The following is a 17,933-nucleotide window of genomic DNA, read 5'->3' on the forward strand; positions in this document are numbered from 1 at the left end:
TATACCAAAGGTTTAAAAGGGTAAGACTATGATCTCCAACTGATGAAGCATTTGTGGTAAAGTGTTAGTCCAAGATGCTACTGAAGAAAATTATTAGGATGCCAATAGTCTTGATGTATTCAAGTTTCATAGCAGTATTCCTTGGGTTAGGGTCTGTTTAAATAATACAAAACATTGCACTTAAAACCTATTTATAAACTCTGAAACTGAACCAGATGTAATAATCATTGTGTTAAATATTGTAATTATCAAATAAAATTAACATGACAAAAAAAAGGGATACAGTAACTAAACACAGACTAAGAAATAACTGAGCTGGGCTGACTGGAGTTTGCTTTAAGACAGTATGGGTGGTACACAGACCTCCCTTCTAATTCACATTCCTTCCATCCGGAGAAGATGAATTAGGAAGAAAACAAGAGAAGAACATCAAGCCCCCGACCAGGATGAAAGCTCCCCCACTTAAGAGAATATTAGGAGAGTAAACTACTTCAGCAGCAGGAGACAAAATATCAAATTAGCCTCATTTAACATCAAACAGAATAAGTGGAACTAAATGACCCCCCCCCCCCCAAGTTATTTTCACCTGCAAAAATATATAAATTCAACATATCCATTATTAATTACATTATATTATTGTACTTCATACAAAAATAATATTATATTATATTATATTATATTATATTATATTATATTATATTATATTATATTATATTATATTATATTATATTATATTATATTATATTATATTATATTATTACAGGACTTTTTGTACAAAACCTGCTGGTTAATTAATATTGAAATAAATCTTAATATATACTCTACAAAACACAACTTAATATCAAAACGGCCCTTGCAATCCCCTTGAGTGGGGATGAGAGGAACATTCAGTAGATCAATACAACTCTGGACAATCTCCCCAGATTTATGATCTGTGTGGCAGCCAGTTGAATACAGTCCATCTGCAGTTTTCACAATGAGCCACATTTTACAGCATCTGCCAGCTGTAGCTCATACATATGCTCTTTTTGTCCCTTGAAGGCACCCTTAATTAGGCCGGCCAATCACTTTGCTCCATAAAGACCGTACTGCCATGGAGACAAGAATCAACTTCTCCTGGCACACATACAGAGGGAGCAGGCAATGCAGTGATAACATTTTTAAGGGTCTGGACAGATTTATAATGTGCCCCACCTCTACCATTCATGTTTGATCATGGGGATTAGAGATACTACCTGCTTGATGATAAGAAACAAAAGACTTAATATTTACAATGGCAAATTCTATTCACCACCCTAGGCAATAAAGTCAAACCCAACAGGGTAAGGTGATGTACACCTCCACCTTGGCTGTGGCTGCTTATTTGGGCTCATCTATACTAATAAGCAGCAATAAACAGAGGCGTTTTTCGGGTTTTAAATCAGCACCAGTCAGTGGAGCTGTTACTGTCCCACTGATAAGCTTTATATCTTCTGACTTTTGTTTGCCTCTGTCTCTCTCTTTGAATGAGGTGATCCATGTAATTTCCAACATCAATGAAAACCAGACATCTTACAGCGGTCCCTGGCACAGAGAGAATACACGACAAATAGCTTAAATGATAAAAGTGTCATTCTGACTGTGAATCGTTGAATCACTCCAGATAAACTGGCAGGATGATCCAAACAACCAATTAGAATTAGAATTCCAAACACTGGCAGCTCTGTTTCCTGGGAAAACCCTCCAAAGCTGAACATAGTATGGAATGGCACTCCTGTATTTCAATGGAACATGTAAGGAACATTAATATTATCTTAAGAAATTAAGACAATCTTCTTTAATAAAGCAGCAATTGCAACAGCGCTCAGATGTATTTCTACATGTTTCTTCCTTCTACACATTCGCTGATCACACGTCTAACAGAAGGGGCAAATTCACCCTTAGACTGACCGGACCAGATTAACACATAACTTCAACACATGTTCAACTTTGAGGTAATTGATAGAAAGAACGTGACACTCACTTCTTCAAGCTTTCTGTTTAGAGCCTGCTGATGACTTTGAGCGCCACTGATATATGATCCCAGACTAAACCTCAACATACTGCCATACTGAAAACCTGATGTTTACCACCATCACTGAAGATTTTATCCTGTGTAATATAGACAGACAGACGGAGAGAGACAAATGGACAGAGATAGCTGTGCTCAGCTAAAATCTATTTGGATTATTAGATTTTAAAATGAATTTTTGGAAATTGAAACTGGTACTTCCTGGTATTATACTGGCGCAGAAAAACAATAACATCTATAAGTAAACACACACATATCTGTTAAGAAATATATAAAATACTTATTTATATTTAATATAAAACAAATATAATTCTAAATACATATATATATGTGTAAATTTTTCTTAAATATAATCATGTATGTGTGTGTATTTTTATATACATATAAATATACACAGCATACACACATATATTACGTAAACAAAAACTTCCTTTTTGGATGTGAGTAATCATTAATTGATTTGACAGCCCTAATAAATACAGTACATACATATTTCACTAAAACCATGTAGTGTATATGCATACATACTGCACATACTAAACCCGAAATACCTTACTATTTCCATTCCTTTCCTAGCCATTGCATTGCATTGACAAAAAAGTATTCTGCCCCTTTTTCTTTAAATTCCACAAAATCTTGTCAAGAGTTTTTGCGAATGGCATTAATACATAAAATTATTGTAGAAACCCAGGCACGGCTCTGTAAACGGCGGGAAAAAAAGTCACTTACAATCTGAGTCTGACAATGCTGTATGAACTGGCAAATTTCAACAAATACACTGTCTGAGAAACTTTATGCCAAGCACACACCGCCTAAGCCCAGAAAGCAGCGGGGCACAAGGCATTTACCCACACTTACTGTTGCTCTTTCTTTCTCATCAGCTCAAAAAATGTAAAATGCCTCCCGAAGGAAAATAAACAAGATTCGGCCCAGTGAAGACATCTGTCCTTCGAAAAGAATATAAAAGATCTAACTGTTTAAACAGCTGTGAGGATACTCTGTCCTTTTGAACATTTTTGAGAGACAAGCACTGGAATAACACAGTGCTCAGAGTCATGGCCCAGGGGTCAGATATTAGACAAATGACAAATCTCTTTCTGATGACACAACAGCATGTGTGTGAGGTTGTGTACCGGTTATCAGACCACATGAATCTAAACTCTGATTTACAGTTCATGAACCTAAATAATTCCCAAGCATAACAGCTGTACTTACTGAACATAAACTCTTTTGAATCTTAAAGAAAAATAACATACAATAATAATATATTATATAATAATAAACAAAGATAATCAATAAATCACACACACGTTTATATATGTATGTATACATACACACACACAAACACACACACACTATATATAAACATGAAAGGACAATATGGCCCAATATGCAAGCATACACATACACACACTCACATACACAACCAAGTATAATTTGGCATATTGAAGTGTATGGATGCACCCAATCCTCTGTCTCAAAAAAGAGCATGTCGGTAACCCACTTCTAGATAAGGCGAAAACTTTTCTAAAAGAGCCTTGATGTGGGGCTCTTTTTCCCTGCAATATCTCTTCTACCTGTCAAAGTCAGTCATTATTTTCCTATTGACATTCGTCTCTGATATAGCGTGGCTCATCAGCCCCCTCTGTCGTGGCTTTCATGTTGCAGGTTCTACCCCTCCGCCCCCACAAGGAGTTCTGATGTCCTACGAATTTAAACCTGCGCGTCTTTTTCCCCGTCCCGCCGTGCCGCACGAACGTGGGGTCCTTCGCCACGGCGGCCAATTACAGAGCAAGGTAATGAGCAGCCACGTTCTCCTTACAGCCCAGATTGACACTCTCTCCCACTCATTTGTCAACAAATCAGGATGGATGGCGTGGGGGCGATATTGAGTTGGAGGTGTCGCACTCAGAGACGCGGTTGCCGAGCAGCATCTCCTGCTCGTTATCATTGACAAGTTGTCTGGAGCTGAGAGATTTGCGAATCCTTCGCCTTTGTCATCTCTAGATCATTTGTGCGTGATTCGGTACTTATTTTGTGCATAGCCTAACGGTTATAGCCTACTCGGGTAGACTAGTTCTACTTTTGGCATTTATATGTGGACTGCATGGGACTTATATAACAAAATCAGGAGCTGTAAGTTACACTTAACACACACAAACAAAACTTAGTTTTCTGAAAGTCACGCAAGAAATAGTCGCAGATCTTAGTGTCCTCTAAGGTAGACGGTCGCCGTGATTTTGCCTATCCTCTATGTTCTATGTCCTGGATCGGCATCATTGTCCAAAAATATCCAATCCCTACCCCTAAACCTAACCCTAGCCATAATTTATTCCTAAAATCAGTGGGAAATGATAGCTGATTAAACCGAACCCTGATCATAAGCCTAAAACAGATATTACCTGAAAAGTTATATCTCAATTCTGATTGGTTGATTGGAATGTTGTTCCAGGATCAACATGGATGTTGATCCAGGAATATGTTGTACTTGGTGTAATTACATCCACCAAGGTCGACCTATATTAATGTGTCCATTGTTTATAACACATTCCAATAGCAGCGATTAATTATTTAATAATATATAAATCATAAAGTAGATATGTATAGATGTGAAGCAGTGGGATTTGCACATGCTTAGGACGTATAATAGCTCTAGGCTGCTGTCCAAATCCCATTCTCTCACGTCAGCTTATCTATATGCACACTACTTTCCTATTAATAAGGGCAAAAGACCTCGAAAATAATATATAAAATTTTTTAGTTTAATATTAATGTTAAACAATAATGTTTAATATTTAAATATTGTATGATGTATAAACGTATACAATATACTTAATTTATATATATTTGAAACTGATAATAATACATTAAACTAATAAAACAGTAATTTTACACTTTTACATATTTAGAGGAGCTTTTTTTGTCTTTGTGCTCTCTCTAAGTTTATATATTTTGAGAGAGAGTTTATTTGCAAAAACATAACTATTTATTAATTTTTTCTTAAATCGTGTTTTTTTTGTTTTGTTGGTGTGTTATGTTTTTACTGTGTTAGCTATATGTTTTTAGTTATTATTATTAATCAAAACAACCCAATATATATATATATATATATATATATATATATATATATATATATATATATATATATATATATATATATATAATATATATAATTTTTTTATTTTTTTACATTTAAATACACAGAATATCATGTGATATTAGATACTTACTTGGTTCTTTGTGCTCCTCTGGGCTAGATGAACCCTCTACCAACAGCCCAGACAAGCCAAAGAGCTTCTTCCCTGCATCCTCAGCTACCTTTAGGGTGTGTGGTGAACCAGTAGGAACATGAGCACCCCCAAAGTCAAAATCTTTTCCCTCCACATCTCTGTAGCGGAGGTGGGGTGATGCCTCTGGTTCCAGACAGCCCTTCAAGCGCTTGGCAGGGAGGAAGGCAGACTGGTAAGCCCCTGCATCACGCTCCTCGGGTGGGGAGGAGAACGGCCGGAAGGCCCCCACCGCTCCGTGGTTGAGCATACCCAGTGGTGAGCAGTCAAGATTGGGTGGGGCAAACTGTGGGTGAAGGTGGAGCAGAGGGGTTGGAAAGTCGCGAGTGGGAAAGCCTCCTTGCCGATGATACATAGAGGCAAAGGTGTATGAGCCGCTGGGGAACGGGAGGTGCATGTCCTTTTCAAGAGTGACCGGCACTCCAAACGGCCGAGGGGGCTGGCAGGGTACAGAGGCATCTCGTCCAGCCTCAGCTGTTGATGCCAAAACCATGAGGGCAGGGGAGGTCAGCGGGCTGGGCATGTAGGAGGAGTTCTCCATCTTAAAGGCAGTCCGATGGAGGTCCATTTGAGCAATGAAGTGTCCACTCAAACTCAGTGTAATGTGATGAAGAGGTCTGAAGAGCACCCGACTCAATGCTTATAGACTTAAGTCTTACAGATCAGTCATTCTCTGACGGAAATCTGTAAAACAAACAAAAAACAATGCAAGTCACAATTATGAGTCAACTTCTGGTGGACAAAAAACAGCAGTTATTTAAGAAAACAGGCAGCAATTCCTTAAAGTCTATATTTTCATGCAGTAATTTTCTTTCTTTGAAAAAACAAAAACATTAAGTGGCTAAAATATTTAGACCACAAATGAGACCTTAAAGAAATGCCTAATAATGCGTGCAGGATGAACATTATTGTGTGAATTTAAACAACAAGGTGCTATTATCAGAAATTTGTCTTTTAATACAGCCTTTATGTTAAACAAAGTTAAACAAAGGTTGAGCTAAATAATGAAATGCATTTTCATAAAAATAAATAAATAAATCACTATATAAAATGATTAGTTTAATTTATTCTTGTTTAGACTACCTGTCTCATGGTGCTGGTGCTGTTGTTCTGCATTAATCTGCCTTTATCAATTCTAAACGGCTCTACACTTACCTTTGTTTTAGTTTTTTAATGAAGCTAAATTTAATCAAAGCTCTATTATTACTCTTAATTTTATTTTTGTCAATCCCACTTGAAATATCTAACTTTTTGTATTGCAAATTTTAAATGGATCAAATATTTAACTAGACATTTTTATAAAAAAATGCATATTGAATATATTGTTTTAAATAACAAGTTATTTATATACACACTCGATCATAATAAAATAATTACGTATCTAAAGACAGCAACAACAATAGCACAACAATAGCCCATCATATTAATTATTATTTGTAATAATAAATAAAGAATCAATTTTTTTTTTAAACTTAAACAAAAAGCAAATTAATTATACATATAGAGTAATTGTTTGTATAATAAAAATAAAACAAGTAAAATCTTACTATTTTTACGAGTTCGCATAAGCGGTGTGAGTGATTGTCGGTGAACAAACTTTTAAATATTGCCTTTAAGAGATGATACTGAATCTGAAATCTGCTTTAGACTAAATTCGATATAAATAGTAGCATTCGGTTGCTGCCAGATGTTACATTTAAACTTAAACTTTCAGATTTTAAGGTGTTATAAGTTGATTATGTCACAGGTTTTATTCCGTTAGATGTAATTATGCGGCTTTCACAAAAATGTAATATCATACAACGTTCTTGCATTCAAAGTTTTAGTACACTCCGGAAAAGTTCACTCACAACATGCGACAACAACAAAACGTATAACTAAATGATCATTTAAAATCTAAACATGTAGCATGACACAACAAGAAAGACATATTGTCCAGCAAATATCACATTAGTAAAATATAGTATAAAAAAATATAATAAATAAATTCAGGACTTCTTGTAGTACTCACAATATTGTAGTCAAACATCTTTATCTCAGTCGGACATCAAACTGTTATTTTATCCAACTCGAAACCAGATGATGTCAGTCAAAAGAGTTCGGTAATGACTAAAAGAAAAACCGCGAAAAGACGCCTTAGAAAAGCTTTTTCACGGTTTTGAAAAGAACCACGGAGGTTTAAAGAGTTGAGCTGTTTAGCGCGTGCCACCGCTGTGATGTAGATTATGCAGATGCGCGCGATGTGTCAACATCCGATCCGCGCGCACTTCTGTTAATGCTGGCGACTCGCTCACTGTACTCTCTCTCTCTCTCCTCTCAGCCCGTCCCGCTCTGTTAACTTTAAATTCATCATCTTCTACCTCTCTGTCCGACTCGGATGTTTTGTCAAATGTAGACCTCCATCCCGCGCCTCTATAGGGAATGTCAATTTATCTGAAGCATATAAATAAACACCAAACATTTCCAATGCCTCAAACATACCATTTTTATGTGTATAAGTTAGTAAGGACTAAATACACAACCACTGGTGTCCATCTGCTGGTTAAACAACATATAGCACCTTTAGCGGGGCATTCAATTCACTTAATCTGCCATCCTTTAGAGAAAATCATTATATTACAAACAGTGTAAGTGTAAACAGTAGCTACCATAAATATAAAACGGTGACAAAACGTGGCTTATTGACTGTAAGATTAATGCTTCTTCTTTTCCCTGTTATCAAACATAGTTGAACGATAAATTGAATCTGTTTTGAATCTCATTTAGCCTATTTACAGAATTTTCATTGTGTAGTATTTTATTATATATATATATATATATATATTAAAAAAAATGCAGCCTTAAAGTCAACAGGCGAGTTTTAATGCTATAAACACTTTGAGCATAAATAAAAACAAACATACGCATACATTTACTGAAGACTTTGGCCATCCTGTCTCATAATGAGAAACTGTTCGTATAGAGAGAGAGAGAGAACACAAAATAAAGTTACTCCCTCATAAAGAACTAAGGTATTAGCTTGAGTAAATTAAATCACAGTTTAATAGAGGTTTCAGACCCGCTAATTATGACTTCCAAGATCATTAACAAAGTGTTTTAAGTCTCTTGCATCATAATCCAAGTCCTTAAATGAAAATAAACGAATAAATTTGTATGCTAGAAGGCATGTTTTTGAATATTGAGTCGTACTCTTCTTTTTGAAATTCATTTATTCAGTGGTGAATCAAATTACTTCAGTTAATTCTGCAAAGCCATGAACCTAATTGGAGTTTAATTGCTGTTTGTAAGTTTTCAGGACAAGCAAGAGAGCAGCGTCTTTCGGTCGCAGGTAAAGATGCTTCAAATAATGTCATGCACCGGCAGAAAGCTTTATATAAATTGCATATATTTAGTTCTGGAGGAGTTAGAAATAAAATGCTCCCAGGAGTCTTGGCGCCTGCTACCAGGAAACAAAAGGTTAAAATATGATACTCCCCTGTTCTCTCCCCCTCAGTGTCCCAGCAGCACCTCTGTTTACAAATTCATAGTCACATTCTCTTTCACTCAGAGTATCCCGCAACCACAACAGAATGCAAACAATACAGTCTTAAAATACAGCATCATAAAGTATTTTCTAATCAAGAAATGCAGCAGAAAAAACGGTCTTTCTCTCCATGCTGAAATAATTTAACATGCATGAGGGTTTCTAAAACAGACAAGGACATGCAGCAAATCCTCATGTCTTTTTGGTCAAGTCCAGGCGGGCGCACAGAGCTTAGGGGGCTGAACAGGAGTGTATGGGCTGTGAAGTGAGTAACAGTGAAAGGCAATGACAGGCTGAGACCCCCAAACCCACTGCCTCCTCCTCCCTGCCTCCCTCTGTAAGCTCTGTCTCTCCTCGCCACAGGGCTGACATTGACATGACACTCCCAAAATAATGATCAACAAACACTCCTTGCCCAAGCGCAAACGGTCTTCTGCCTTCCTCACACTGTCAGCAGTGATTAACAAAGACCCCTGCATTACTACAGACAGAAACACCTAACAATGGTCTGAAGTTGAAGGTGGAATGCACTGAACAAATTTGTGATCAATTTTCTTATACTGGGCCATTGTGTTCATACAGTTACCGGAAGCAAAAATACAGACTATATATTGCTTTATAACACAAATGTAGGAGAAGCGTGTGGGAAAAGTCATTATCCTCACCCATATTCATGTCTTCGAAAGCCCTACAGACACACCAGGCCGCACTTCTGTTCTCTGACGTTACTGCATGTTACCTTTAGGACACAGAGAAGGAGAAAAAAACTATATTACGTCCCTCCACAATTACCAAGCTAAGCGAATATTAAAATGTCTGGCTCCATCAGTCGAGGCTATCGTGATTGGTATTTTAACCTTTGACTACAGTACAAAGGAACCAGCTCTTGGAACCAATATTGGAAGGATGGAATCTAATTCCAGAATGATCCTTAGTAATGAGGGGGCTGCCGTGGGGGCTGGATAATGCATATATGAGATATTATTTTGGGGCTGAAAGTGTTGGGGCAGAGGGGGCCTCTCCTAGAGTTGAATAATCACAGGCAATGAGGTGTAGCCTGTGTGATAGAAACACCTTACTGTCTTGCCCGAGGACAGCACTCTTAAATCAAACACAAATGATTTTTATCACATGCTAATGCCCCTTAGGGTTTTTGTGCGTGTGTCGTGGGGCTTTATTTTCAGATTTTCAGTGCCGTGTAAATTTCTGTCTGTGACTTGAATGGACAGTTTGTCATTGAAGAGCTAAAAAAAATATCAAAGCATAAAGGTGATGTAATATTTTCAATGTTAAATACTTGCTAACAAAGCATGCACTGTTTGAGCATCCTGATCAGTGTAGCATACTGTGTCAACATTGGCTCAACCAATAGAGCGAGTTTGGAGAGACTTCCTGTTTGTCAGACCAATGGAAGACAGGAAAAACTAGTTTGAAAACAAATTATTTTTGCAGTTCCATTTGGTGTTGATGCTAACTATAACTGATAAAATGTGTTTCTGTTAACAGAAATAAAGCCAAAATAAAATATAAATATTTGATGAAAACTACAACTTGAAAAAAACAAGTGGACAATTAAATAAGGTAAAAGGTAAAATTGCTTTAAAACAGAAGTAAAAATAAATAAAAATAAATATAAATATAAATATAAATAACAGCAAAAGTTAAATATTTAAAAAATAATGTAAATACAAAACTACATAACAAAACTACAAAAAAATAACAAAAAAATTACTTTCACTTTTAATGTTTTGACAAAATGAGAATTATGTATGAAGTAAATAAAATAAAATACAATAGGGACAACATTTCCTCACTCTCATGTTCCAAACTCAAATGAATTTATGTCTTATGTAGACAAAGGAAGATATTTTGAAAAAAGTTGTTTTTTCCATATATTCATATTATACATGACTTGTAGCCTGTATTATGTCTTCTGAGTGACATGATCATTTTGTGTGATGAAAAGACTGAAACTGACCTCTTCATTCACTCTCGTCAAGTCGAATCAAATCAAATCAAATGTATACCTCATACCTCATGTATACAAATCAAATATGACAACACAACACAAACACCAACAGAAAGCCAAACAAGTTTAGAACGACATATGGGATGAGCAAAATATGACAGAATTTTCATTTTTAAGTGAAATATCCCTTTAAAACTCAAATTCCCCCTCTCTACTCTCCCACGCCCACTGTCCCAATTAAACAATTCCAGCTGTGTGAGTGACTGGCGGGGGCAGCGGAGACAGGTCTGGCTCTGTTAAAGCCACACTCGGCTAGTCTACCGTCGCCCAGGACCTCCGCCGGCTCTATTCCCGGTCCCTAATCAGTGTGTGAGCGTAATATCAGGCTGGGTTAGGTGTCACCATGTTAGAGGCGTTAATGGAAGAGCTCCATCCACTCAGCCGGGGGGACGGCATTACCTCGGGCTGTCACAGTCGGCTGAGGATTGGGACAGTATTACTGCTGGCTTTCATACAACGTTGGTCACTAAACTAATGGGGGCCTCGGCGGAGGAGACGGAGCTGGGAGAGATGGAGATGAGATGGAGAGGCGTGGGGGAGGAGGAGGAGGAGGAGAGGAAATGAGAAGGGGGAGTGGTAAAAGAGAGGGAGATGGAAAAGAGGAGAGGGTCGTCTAGCACCTTCTCCTAATTTGCAGGCTCTAATGTATAGGAGAGTGGAAAGCTCCTGATGCTGAGAGATTCAATCTGATGTGATTTAAGAGGGTGAATGAATAACTTTCTTGAGAGAGTCGAATCCCCGAAATGATAAATGTTAGGCCGAAGACACTTCAGACTATCCAGCACTTACCCTAACGGTTCACATGCCACGATTCGGCAGCATCAGCCTCTGTGAAAGATATCTCTATGCAGGGTGCAGATATGCCAATTCATTTTGTGTCCAAAGATTTGACAAGCTAGACTGAGTCTGAACAGCGTTGGTCAAACGCTCCGCTGCTGCCAATCTCTCTCTTCTCCTCCTCCTCTTCCACCCTGACTCCTCAATCTCCTTTTCTCCAGAGATCCTTAAGCCGTTCGCCAAGAAATCGAAAAGTCAAGGCAGCAACAAAGACTGTAATATCGAAAAAAGGGACTAATACCGTTTTAAGTGTCGGGAATGAAATGAAAGCCTATATATGCAGCTTCGGAGCGAGAGATAACACCTTGAGAATGGGTGACATCAAGTGAAAAAGAACTGAGGTGGCGGGGGGATCAGTGGCCTGGGCTCAGAGTTGAGGAACTGACACTGTCTCTAATACAAGTGTTTAAATATTTGATGCACTGGGATAAAGAGGGCTCCCCTTTGAATGAAATTGAGTGTCTGCTGGAGAATCTATTACCAAGAGTCTGATGCAATTTGACAGTGGCAAAGCAGCCTGGGTGTTATTCTTCAATGGCTCCCCAATCTCCTTTCATTACTCCTCTTAAATGTTTCTCTGTCGTGCTTGACTTACTTCTGATTACAGCCTCTTTCAAGGAAGGGAAAGAGAGAAGGGGGACGAGAAGGAGAAAAAGTGGGGGGTGGGGGGTGGGGGGGGGGGGGCTGCTGGGTGTTTCTGTATACTGATTCAATCATAGAGAAGGCCAGACATTTGTAGTGGTATTATATTTTTCCTGCGCAACAGATCTTCTTTGCAGTGTACTGGTGACTGTATCTATGAGGCAAAAGAAAAAGAAAGCATGAAATATACGTTTTTATTACACAAGACACTACCATTTAAAAGTTTAAGGTCAGTAACTTTTTGAAAGAAAATTTCTATAAAAAAAAACTTCCACAAAAATATTAGGCAGCACAAGTGTTGTCTACACTGATAATAATAAGAAAAGTTTCTTGACCAGCAAATCACTCAGCATATTATAGAATGATTTCTGAAGGATCATGTGACATTGAAAACTTCCAAAGATGCTAAAAAAATCTGCTTTTCCATCAAAGGAATAAATTATATTTATTTTAAATATTAATCATATTTCAAAATATTACTGGTTTACTGTGTGTTCATCAAATAAATGCATCCTGGATGAGCAGTTTATAAAAATTAGGTAAATTTCCTATTTTGGCTAATACCTCACCTGAAAAATATCAATACCACAGAACAGAAGCCGTTTGGTGTACTTGGTTTATAATATTCTTAATCATGCAGTATCTTCATATTGTGAATCTCTGGTGCTGTGAGCAGCGCAATAACAAGCTGCTGCAATAAACATCATCTGAATTTCTCTCTATAACCCAGCAGCACCTGCTGTGGCAGTTGGCGTGCAGTCGAGCAGTCTACCAGGTGTGCATAAAAAGACAACAGTATCCTCCAAGACTGACACTGATGTATGGCTTGTTAACACCGCTGCTTCTTGTATCCTTCTTGATACCTATTATGGCAGGCTTCACCTGGTGCTGGCACGTGAGTTGCCTTTTCTTCAGCAGATCAATAGTTAATGGCACTTTGTTCCACAAACCAGGAAAAGCAATTAAAAGCCATTGATCATGTGCCACATCGCTGTCATTAATATGCATGTTTCCTTAACCTTCCATATGGAGGAGTTTAATCTGCCTCCTCCTCTTACCTTGGGGCAAAGGACCCCAAAATAAGATGATTCCTTTGCAAGAACCCCCTTCCTTAATTTATTAAGGCAGTCATATACATTTTCACATATACAAACCCATTTATAATGTGAAAAATAGTTATTGTGATAAACATGCTCTTTCTGAAATTAAATAAATTCGCTTCTAGATCATTGTATGAAATCCAAAGCAAATGTTTAATTTATTATATGCTAATTATTTAATTGTATTAAGTTGAAGGCATACCTAGAGAGTTGATTTATAAAAAATAAAAAAAAATAAAAAAATTGAATAACAATTTTCACAATAAATATTATTCTAAAGCAGTTTTATAGTTGTTGTTTTTTTGGCACAAATTATTTTCTGTGTCAATAGGTTAAAATAACCTTAATTCATTTCAATAATTATTTCCAATCATATTTGAATTTGACTTAAATTAAATTAGTCATGAAATATTTTATTAATATTATTACAATGAACAAAATAAAGTCATCTGGGGTCTGTACAATAAAGCAACAATGGTATGTGTGGAGGAAAAATACAATCATGCGGACACACACATTCATGACTGCACAGTGAAGAGATCGTCCGATCATCACTTTATAGATGCATCCAGTTACATTCATAGAATATATACAGCACAAGGGTCTGTGTTAAATCACATTCTGTCTGCCTCTAAATTCCTCACTGCTCTGAGGGGAGAGAGAGAGACAAAGTTGAAAAGGTCTCTGAACTGCAGCTTTCTACCTCTCAGCTTTGATTTCCCGCCTGGTGTCGCATCTGTTTTTAGGTGGCAGGTAATCAGCAAAACAAGGCGAGAGGAGAGTCAATGGCGGCCCACAGTATTGCAGGAGGCAGGAAGATCAGATGGGTCATGCAAGGAGGAGGTGATCTAAAAGATTTGAATCCAACAGACACAAAATATTTGAATTACATGAAAACAGACAAGGCGAATTATACGGTTCATTCAGCCATGCACAAAACAATGCGCTATGCATTATCTCCACCGTGTGCAAATAGCTTTGGCAGTCCACTCTGATAAGCGAACCCTTACAATGTTTAATTCATGTATAGAATGCTTGATGGAGCGATGCAGCGCAGCCATTTTTAACCTTTCCTCTATTTGTGTGTGACTAATGTGGCAGACATCAGTCTGCTGCTCTTTTTCAGGCTTGTGTAAAATGTTAAGTGGGAGCAGCACCACCTAAGGGGAAGCTATTCCTGCCTAATTACCATAGTACTAAGGACATCTGCATGTTAGCACATACAAGCTGCTGTGGCACATCACTTCACTGTCATTATGAGCCCCTGAACCTTTGCCAATGTCACCACGAATTAGTGGAGGCAAACTCTGAGCCTTAAGGCAAAGTCACAGATGGGAGGGGTTTCAAAATGAGAACTGTCAGGAACCTTGTGGCACACTCCTTTCTGACCTGTTATTCTGCTGTTCTTAAGGGAAGTCATGAAAAACCTCAGTTGCGATGTAGGTATCAAGACAGCCATGGGGTTGAAAAGCGCACATCTATCCATTTTCCAAACTGCTTGTTCTATGCACGCATGTAGATGCAAATAAAATATTTTACTTCAGTGTAGCATATCAAATATAATTCTGACATGTAATTCTTCATTAATACACAACATCAGACAACAGATACTACATAATAAAAAGTAAATTGTTGTCATATGTTTCAACTGTGCTGTTTTTAGCTGGGCCAGAGGTGAGAGTAGCCTTTAACAGTCATGAAATAATTCACATTCACATTATACACTATTCAAGTAAATAATAATCTATAATGTATTTGAAAATTAGAGTACTATGTAGTGTATAGTAACAATAAAAGAACATCATACGACAAGTCAGAAAAAGTCACCATGTTTTCGGGAAAGGTAGATAGCATTAGAGAAAGTGAAGTGATGTGTGGCCAAGTATGGTGTCCCATACTCACAATTTGTGCCCTGCACCCAGGGAGCAGTTGGGGGTTTGGTGCATTGTCTCACCTCAGTCATGGTATTGAAGGTGGAGAGAGTGCTGGTTATTCATTAAACCCAACTGATGATTCCTGCCAGACCTGAGACTCAAACCCACAAAGTCCAACTCTCAATCCATTAGGCCACGACTGCCCTCTATTAGGTTGGTCTAATATAAATCAGGTAAATGATACATGGACAAATCTTTCTGTAAAAACCCTAAAGAATTCAGTTAGGAATAAGACTGTAAAGTTTTTGACTGTTAAGGGTATATACAGTAAATGCTACTGAAGTGGAGATTTCTGGCATAGTGCAATCAGGCACAGAAAACGTCATTGACAGTTACGTATTGTAATTCAAATCTACAGATGTATACAGTTTAATAAAATAAACATGTTTTTTTTCACCACCTTGACAAAAATCTCTAAACTACCAATGCATTAAGAAAATATGGTTTTGCCTGTAGTGTTTTGCCTTAATATTTTTAAGCTAAACTAAGTAACATCAATTTAGAACAAATGTGAAGTATTTAATTAAAATAACTTCACAAAATATGAACAATTAAAACCTTTACTTTTAAATGATAGTGTTAAATTACAAAGCAACTGCGTTGGATTTGGCATTGATAAAATGAATGTTATCGCCAGCAAAGTTTACCATATTTAAAGAAATCTAATTTAAACCATTTCTTTAAATATTACTTTGACAGGAATGGTATTTAAACCACTCTTCTCAAAATCTCCAATTTTTCCCGCTATTGTTGAAAAAGCAAAAGAAATGGTTCCTCTGCCCTGTGGGTGTAATGCAAGTCATAATGGGCAGCCAGAAATCCAGAACAGAGAGAACCACAGTACCTCCTGTTATCCTGTGTCCAAGATAGGTAGCGGTTGAGGGGGAGGGCTGTGAGAGGTAGCGAGGCATCACATCTCCTCCATTTAATTGGCAAGGGAAATGAGTAGGGATATGGTTAGTATGAATCCAGTCAGTCAGTCACACAGTCTATTACAGGCACACTGGCATTCCGAACTGGGTCTCACTGTCCTGATGGAGGTGTCAGGTCAGTGCCGAGCATGGCCCCCCTCTGGCTCTAATGCCTCTGTCCCGCTCTGTGCTGTCCAGGTGACGGTGATTGTCTCCAGGATTCTTGTGCCGGGACGACTCACCTGTCACTAACTGGTCACAAAGCATTTACCTTGTGACAGAATTCCAATTAGACTGTGATAGAGGTGACACCGGAGAAAGAAGGGCGGAGGTGAGATGCAAAGACGAATGCAGGCAGAGAGCGAGGGATGGACGAGAGAGAGCTTATGTTTACAGACTGAGAATGAATATTACATGTTATCCATTTCACCAACATAAACTTAAGGACTAAAGCAAATATCATGAGCTGCATTGTAGTAATCCTGTTTCTCTCAAAACCATTGCTAACAAAGCGATTAAATAATCCTTTGGGACTAAATAAGGCAATGGAAACAATCCCTGAAGAATGTTACCTTCATCTTATCTTAAATCGGTCTCCAGCGGCATATGGTGTTGATCCTTACCTTTACAATGTTAAGCCGTGTGTTGAGGTTTGTAAGGAAACTGTGTGACAGTGAAGGGTCAGAGGTGAGCATGCCTCTGTGTTGTGGATGACTGCGTGTTTACACATGAGACAGTTATAATTATTGTAGACAGGATGTCATCAACTCACAAAGATAAGGTCATTGGGGTGGATCATATGTTGATATAACTGCAACACATCTATATTACCATGACAGGACTCTTTTGACCCATAATCTGGAAAATGGAAAGCATAAACAAATAAGGTATTAAAGGTATTATATATAAGGTTTTTTTTTTTTTGTCATCAATGACTGACCATTAAGCCATTGTAAACCTGTTTTAATGTCTATCTCCTGTGGAACAAATAGGCATATATTGTATATAACTGTATAGTTATATATCATAACTGTATTATTATTTATATTGTATATAAAATATTACACACATTTAAAAAAAATAAAATAAAAAAAGTTCCCTCCCTCTGGACAACCCTGCTCTCAATAATTATACTGCATTGTTAGTATAATCAACATTACATATAGTGTAATAGGCAATTTCCTCTAGACATCAGTAATATTTGTATCAGTGATACTCCTCTTCAGTCATAAAAAAGATGCTATATTAAAAATATGCAGTCTTTATGTTATTTTTACATTAATTTGAAGATTGAATGTGAAATTATTGCAATATAAATCTACATTTAAAAACTAAAATTTTAGGTAAGATTAATAAATACATTTTCTGAGCCCAAACATCTGAATGCTAGAGTATAGCCATTACTAACTCAAGTGTGTACTGGAGAGTTGATTGCAAAAGACACTTTCAAGAGCAGAAGCTGCTTTGTGGAATACAACATATTTTTTTCTGCCCTGGTTTAAGAACTGAACCATAACGGATACTCCATAACAACTGAAGAGAGAGAAGTATCGCTCCATGTCCAGATCGATAGTGAATTAGCCAGTTCGCTCATCTCTTCAGTGGACTGTTTTGGTGGAT

At 37.4% G+C, this 17,933-nt stretch overlaps 1 protein-coding gene across 2 annotated transcripts in view; it reads right to left on the reverse strand.

Annotated features, from left to right (window-relative positions):
* rnf220b (ring finger protein 220b) overlaps positions 1-7,601 on the reverse strand; it is a 29,713-nt gene extending 22,112 nt beyond the window's left edge. For both annotated transcript variants that reach the window (XM_026268763.1, XM_026268762.1), the window contains exons 1-2: positions 7,349-7,601; positions 5,281-6,021 (exon numbers count right to left, since the gene is read on the reverse strand). In XM_026268763.1, coding sequence (XP_026124548.1) covers positions 5,281-5,905 — 625 coding nt within the window. In that variant the 5' untranslated portion in view covers positions 5,906-6,021; positions 7,349-7,601. The remainder of the gene's footprint in view (positions 1-5,280; positions 6,022-7,348) is intronic.
* Positions 7,602-17,933: the final 10,332 nt, after the last annotated feature.

Source organism: Carassius auratus, chromosome 8, assembly GCF_003368295.1.
Source record: "Carassius auratus strain Wakin chromosome 8, ASM336829v1, whole genome shotgun sequence".
Classification (NCBI taxonomy): Eukaryota; Metazoa; Chordata; class Actinopteri; order Cypriniformes; family Cyprinidae; genus Carassius; species Carassius auratus.